We start from the raw sequence: 7613 nt of genomic DNA on the forward strand, positions 1-7613 counted from the left end.
TTTTATGATAGTTTGAGATAAATTTTATGTATTGTAATGTATTTAATCCATCCATGCTGGAGGTGTACATGCAGGGCGTTGTAAAGCAAAATAGCCCCCCCCAAAAAACTTTTTTTTTTTCAGATTTATGACTATTTTACCATCATCATCAACTTCACATATAAAAACTCAGAAGCCACGTGTGAGTTCACTTGTCGTTTTAGATTGTAAATAAAATGGCTGTATTTGTGTCGTATGTATTGTGATCCCAAAAACATCATAGTAAAAACAAAGGTTTGACCTGAATCATACTGTTTATCCGTTCTTAAATGTGCCCCACATCAATTTTAAGTGATTTTTAAATCTAGGCTAAAAACATTTTTCCTCTTGTTTACACACCTTGTTTAATTTCCTTTTATCGTTTTTATTTTGCTTTTACGGATGTGAAGCACTTCGACTTGCCCTTGTGAATGAAATATGCGGTATAAATAAACGTGCCTCGCTTTCCTCATGAGCGTTAGTGAGGGGAAAAAAACATTTGGAATTTATTTGGAGCTGCAATGACGTGAAGCAGCCAAGAGACGGCGCTGCTGATCTGTATCAACCAACAGGCTACAGGCTGCCAGTTCTGTTCAAAGACAGGGCAAAGATCCGAAACCCACTGGAGCCTCTCAGTGGAGGAGCTTGACGTCGCCTTACTGTAAATAATATATTTTTTGACGGATAATTCAGCTGCGACACCCGCAAACTATGGCGGAGTGCGACTGGGACACCGTGACCGTGCTGAGGAAGAAGGGTCCGTCCTCAGCACAGGCTAAATCCAAGCAGGTTAGCGCCAGTTAGCCGTGCGGAGGCGCGCCGCTCTCCACCCGCTTTAAGCACGCTCCAACACGGCCACGGCTGCTAGTAAACTCCGCCGACCCTTAAACGCGCATCGGTCCGTTCAGACTGGATGGACGGTAACTCCAGTCATGGAGAACGACGAGTCTTCATGTGGTTGTGTTTGTGGAGATGGCTGATGGCTGACGCTGCATGGAAATTGAAAATCTGTGTTTTTAGTGACATGTCGGGTCCTGCGGGGGTGGAACATTAATATACCTGTTGGGGAAACGTCTTTTGGGGAGTGGTGGCTGGAAACGTGCTTCTAGAAAATGTAGCGACACTCATGTCGACTGAGTTTTGCTGCAGCTAACACACGTAATGGCGTAGGAATCTCACTGGGCTGAGTTTATCAGTCTGTTACCTTACACTACAGACTCGGTATATTAACTACAAGGAAATTAAACCCCAGGATAAGCGCTTGAGCGCAGTTACTGTGGAGAGGAATTGGTGCTCAACTGAAAAGCGAAGTGAACATACGACATTACTTTTCCATAGTGAGGTGCAGAATAGCTGTCAAAATGACAAAACCTCTATCACATTGTTTTCACGGCGCTTAATCTCTTTACTGAAAAACAATGCATGAATTTGCGTTTCAAAAACGCTGAATTTGTGTCAGAATTGAATATAACCCACCTTGAAATTTAATAAAGGTACAGCTATATTGCTCTCCACTGTGCAGTACTTAAAACAACGCTACATCAATGTAATGGATCTTTTACTTTAAATTTTGGGACGTTGCCCGCATGTTTCTGTCCAAATGCGATCTCATGTGCATTGCATTTCACTGCTGTGATTGCATTTCAATGACTCAAATGCATTTAAAGTATAAAAAAGGTCAATCGACGAGAAAACAGTGTAGTAGTGGTTTTACTTTTCATGCACTTATTCAAATTTCCTCTTCAAATTTAACTGTTTTCATTGTTATTGCATTTAAATGATAAACTGTATATTGTGCCTTCATTACATTTTTAAAGTGGATTGTATTCAGTTCTGGCATGAATTCAGCATTATGTTCTTTTTAAAATGCAAGTCCTCATGAATAGTTTTTCAGTAAAGAGGTTAAGGTACGTGAAGAAAAGCAATGGATGGTTTTTCATTTTGACACGAATTCTGTGTGTCACTATGTCATGTGTGCATTGCATTTCATGTTTTTCCACTGTAGTGGTTGCTTTTCAGTTTGGCATTTGGCAGAATTCCTCTGCATAGTTACAGAGTACAACATAATGGCCTATTAAAGGAACAAGAATTATTCAAGCAGGGAACAGAAAACCTTCATGCACCCGTTTTCCTTTGCTGTAAAAGCACATCATACAATATCTGGGTTAGAAAATTTTGCACTGTCAGGAGCACTAGAAATTTCATACGGACAGCCCTAGTGCACTGTTTTTGTAATTTAGCATTATAATCACCATATTGATTAAAGAAGTGGCGTGATAGCATTCATAACCTGTGGATGTATCAGTTTGGCTTTTTCTAAAAACACTTGAAACTTTAGAAATATCATTACATCATTATTGTTATGAATTTTCACTTTAATGGGACTTTTAAACTTATTCTCCAGGCTGTTGCTGCTGCTCAGAGGCGTGGAGAAGAGGTGGAGACCACCAAGAAATGTAAGTTTGTTTTCTAATAACATCTAGCTTGAGAGCATATGTAAGCAGATATTTGAACATAGAGGAATTTACTGTGATTAACAAGGCTTTGTTTAGAAAATGCTGGTGATGTTAGCCAACTTTAGTCTTTTGAATAGCTCGTATTTGGACATATAAACCTTATTGCAGTTGTCAAACTTTTAAATGAGGAGCAAGTGTGACATACAAAGTGTGGTAACCTGGGTTTTCCGGACCATTTGGTAATCAGTTCACTTGTCCATGCTCCGTCCTCAATTATGTTCTTTTACAGTGACTGTTGCAAAGTTAGACAAGTTTCACAGAATGTTGGGGGTGAAAAAACATATGTATATCCATGAAAAAAACTTTCAGCATAATGAGAAACTGTAGCGCAAAACTCAGAATGTTTTAGGTTATTCATGTTAAACTGCTGCATTGTTTGTTTAGAGTCATTATATAATGCTGAGTTTCCACAGTGCTATAGTAAAGAGCTGGACAGTGCTGTAACCAATTGAAAATTTAGCAGGTTAGAGACAGCATTGACGTTTTGCCACAATTAGAATGATTACATGTACAGAACAAAATTTAACCCAATAATGAAACTTTTCACACACATACAAATTAAAAAATCATTTGAAATTGATAACTTAGTCATAATTCAAGTATTTGGACAAAACTTTTGCGCCGTTTCTCTTTAGGTTGAATGAGATTTTTTTTCAAAGTTCTGTTAAGCTTGATAAAAAGCTTGATAAAATACTGTTTACTGTCAACTTGATTTTGGCAGTTTATATTGTGTTGACATAAAAATGTAAAATTTAAATGCTGGATGTATAAGTCATAAAGATTGCATGCTACTGAGAGGAACTGTATAATATTAAAATTTGAAATGTCACCAAATTTGAATTGGTGCCATAAAAATTGAAATTGTATTGTAATTTGAAATTGAAAACTCTAAATTGTAAGGTTTACACTGCTAATACTAATTTAGCCTTCCCGTCATTGTCCCATATGGGTGTGGGTGAGGGATGGGTATTGTTTTGCAGTTATTGAAATGGGAGGAAAAGAATAATTAATTAATAATTAATATAATACCAAATAATCATTAATACAAAAAACACCTTCCCATCAGTTCTGGACATTAGAAAAGACCATATATGTCATATATAGTTTTTTCCAGTTCTGTGGCCTTAACCACTATGATGAGAAAAATAGCAGCAGTGGATGCGGGGAACTTTGGTGGAAGCTGGGCTTATTGTGCAGTTATGTTGTTGTGCCTGTGTGCATTTCTGAAAATGCACCTTTACTGTGTAACTGTTTGATTAGAAAAAGGAAACAAAAGGTACGTTTTTCAATGAAGCATGAATGTTCCTATCTACCAGAAGCACTCCTATGGATTTTGAAGGATGCTGTATTGAACGTCGCAGAAGAAAGCAAGGGGCTAAGTTATATGAGCTAGGAACTGGGTAATGTAGACATGCCATTCTGTTCAACAACCTAATACGTAAAACGTAGGCTCACCTAAGAAGATGTATTTATGATTGTCAAGCGTTCTTGTTCTCCATTCAGTAAATTTGAAGCTAGTCTTTATCACTAATTTAATTTGCCCTGTGTACATAAAATTTGGATGTTAGTTAGATTGATCTAGATTGAAAACGTCCTTCTGTAAAGGGAAGTGTTGTGTTTTTGAACTCAGGGGCAGCAGGGCAGAACAAGCAGCACACAGTGACTAAGAACACAGCTAAACTGGACCGTGAGACGGAGGAGCTGCACCACCAGAGAGTGACACTGGAGGTGGCCAAGGTTATCCAGAAAGGCCGCCAAGACAAGGGAATGACCCAGAAGGACCTTGCCACTGTGAGTAATCTTCATTTAAATCCCATGTTTATATGACTTGTTTATTGCAGTTGATGTTAACCGTTTGCAAAATTATCATTGACATGCCTCTCAGCCAAAAACAGTAGTTTCTAAATGCTTCCTCTGTCAAACAAAGGAAAACTACAACAGAATTCCTTTAATACAAACCTGCAGTCAGATCAGCGGTGGCAGAAAAGGAGTCAGAATCATAAAGGTTTTGGATTAAACTATGTGGAAAACCATCCAGACTTGTGCTTACTCTAATGTAAGCTGAATGTTATGTTTTACTGCTAAAAATCATTTTAATATGGAGTCTAAGGGTAAATAACATTACAGAAAAACGATCAGTTAATACCGGACTGTACACTCACTTTTGTAATTGAAACATTATGTATGAAGGTAAATATTAATGCATTAATCCGTACCGTTCTTTGTATCATTTCATTAATGTTTGCTGAAAGACTTACTCTGATTAGCTCCAGCGTTGGGTTTAGCGTTAGCTTATCTGAAGGGGTAGCTTCCATCGCTAAAATATTCTCGTTATTTGATATGAAAACCTTTTGCTTTAATAGTTGTGACTAAATGATTTCCCTGGTTTAAATAAAGTGGTTTTAATAAACATGGTTTTCAAGAATCCATCTTTCAAACATGTATGTCTGCATTGAACATCATAAAGTCAGTTTATTTTTGAATGAAACATGTTTCAAATGTACTCCACTGTGAGTTTCTGAATTTTCCTTTTTAGCACAAGGGTTATGGATGCTACCAGGTAGCCTGGAATGAAAGTTTGACAGATGGAGCAGCAATAATTAAGTGTGAGGGGACTGATTGCCATAATCAAATAAACTGGTCTTTAGTCTTGCATGTATTTAAAATAATAAAATAAAAATGCATGAGTTTTGATTTATAACACACTTTTAGTTTACATATACACCACTAAATTTTTACAAATGACTAGTTTGTGAGACTTGTTTTTCAGTGTGATTTACTCAAGAAATAATGAAACACTTGTCTGTCCAACAGAAAATTAATGAGAAGCCTCAGATCATCGCTGACTACGAAAGTGGAAAAGCAATCCCAAACAACCAGATCATGGGCAAGATAGAGAGGGTCTTAGGTAAGACATGTGGGTCCATGTGGTAAACTGCTTGTAGAAGTACATGGTAGGGGTGGGCAATTATCATTAATATTTTATCATTATTGTGATAAATGATGCCACAGTATGCATTTTTGAATGTATCGTGGATATCAGCAGTACATAAAGAACACTGACCAACTGCATGAGTCATTACAAAGACAGCATAAATTAGTCCTGTTTAATTGGATTCACTGCAGTGCAGTGTGAAACGCTGAACAAAAGTCATTGTGTAATAATCATGTTCATAGTTTTTGACTGTTTGTTATTAAACTTTTCCACTCATCAGAAACGTACCATATGTATCGTGTATCGTGAAAACAATTTTAAGTATTGTGATATTTTATTATTGCCATATTGCCCATCTCTAGTACATGGTCAAATGCAGCAAACACTTTCTGTAAAAGATTGTCTCATGATGATGCTTTTTTTTAACGCTTAGTGTACAGAAAGACTAATATTTCGGACGTGTATGCACAACAAATATTCTGGTTCTTAATGCAAAATATGTACTGAATCACTCCTTTGCACCTTTGGTTTACAACTTTTTATTTTACAGGACTGAAGCTGCGTGGGAAAGAAATTGGACAGCCTTTTGAGCCCAAATCCAAGAAGAAATGAGGACAAAGCCTCGAAATCAGCCCCTCCCTCCCCTGCTTGTCCCAGCTCCTTGTTAAACCACACACTAAAACTCATTTATGCTTCTTGCACAAGCTTGTGTGTGAAAAGATACATGATCATGACGACACAAATGCAGACTAACAAAGCTGTGTTTAATTGGTCTGGACTGGTTAGTGGTAGTCCTATGTAGGACCATGAGCAGTACAAACGATAACATTGTTTGTTGAATGTACACTGCCCCCTAGTGTTTTGGAGTACAAAGATGCACCACTCCCATTATCTGTAGCGTAAATGCCTGAGGATGGTGCTTTTTGCCATTTAGTGGTGCAACAGGCATAAATTTGCCTTAACTGACTAAACCACCAACCCTTTAGACCCCTTTGACTGTCCTTTGCTCCATTATCCCTTTACCTGGGCTGATCTCACTTAGGTTCCACTCTAGGACCTGGTGCTTCACTGCATTCAGAAGCTGCATTATGAAAATGTCAATCAAAAGATCTTTAAAATAACAACGAATGACTATGTTGCAAGACTTAATAAATTCTAAGCGCTGTGATGATTTTGGTAAATGATTGTTTTGGCATGAAACCTTTTTTCCCATTGGAAGTTTGGAGACCATACTTCTGAATTTCTTCTTGCGTTGATATAATAAAGTTATTTAAAAGCATCTCCAAGGCAGTTTTAGTGGGTTTGCCATGTTTGCAGTTTATATTTTTGCGCATAAGGGTTTCTAAGTATGAAACATTTCAGAATAAGTTATACCAACCCTCAAGAACAACATATGTAAAAGCCAAACAGTAATTTGGTTTTGACTTGAAATTCCTCTGCTGCCACAAAACCTTCTCTTTTGTAACAGCTGTATTGCTTCTTAACATTTCTGCATAGTTGAATAGTTGAGATGTAAACAGTCATTCAGAGTGGTCTGATGTAAAAGGGTGAATTGTAGAGAAACTTACTGACTTGGCTTTCTTTACAATTGTGGTGATGGGAACCAGGAGTTGTGATGTCTGCATTGCAAATACAGTCATTTTATTAACTATCCACTGAACGACCAGAGAACCTATGTCTTTTGGGTTTTTATAACTGGTAATTCTAAAATAGTGGTAAATCTGAAAAAAAATTCTTTGGGGAACACTACCCTGCATGTACTTCTCCACCATTAGTGGATTTTTAAACATATATATTTTAGGCCAAAACCTTATTCACTATCATAACGCAATGCATCAGGTAGTGTATGCCCGACTATTTCATGTAATAACTTTTTGTGCAGTTCTGTCATCACCACTGTGAACTGTTCTGATGCAGTAAAGCTTCTCTAGAACAACATTTCACATCAAACCACTCTGAATGACCTTGTTAACTTTTTAACTATTTAATTATGCAGAAGTGTTGAAAATGAAAACAAAAATCCTTTTAAAATACCTAAAACTCATTACTCAAAGTATGGACTTGGACTGTAACTGTAAAGGCAGGATACAGATTTTCACCTACGCTAAAATCATGCATTCTTTTTGGTAGAACCATTAAGAACT

General features: G+C 37.2%; 1 protein-coding gene across 1 annotated transcript; it reads left to right on the forward strand.

The window, feature by feature from the left end:
* The first annotated feature begins 577 nt into the window (after window positions 1–577).
* Window positions 578–6870, forward strand: LOC118814407 (endothelial differentiation-related factor 1 homolog). The gene is made up of 5 exons (XM_036579999.1): window positions 578–807; window positions 2423–2474; window positions 4165–4325; window positions 5349–5442; window positions 6020–6870. Exons 1-5 carry the CDS (start codon window positions 730–732, stop codon window positions 6079–6081), a joined length of 447 nt encoding a protein of 148 aa, XP_036435892.1. The 5' UTR covers window positions 578–729; the 3' UTR covers window positions 6082–6870.
* Window positions 6871–7613: the final 743 nt, after the last annotated feature.

Source organism: Colossoma macropomum, unplaced genomic scaffold, assembly GCF_904425465.1.
Source record: "Colossoma macropomum unplaced genomic scaffold, Colossoma_macropomum, whole genome shotgun sequence".
Classification (NCBI taxonomy): domain Eukaryota; kingdom Metazoa; phylum Chordata; class Actinopteri; order Characiformes; family Serrasalmidae; genus Colossoma; species Colossoma macropomum.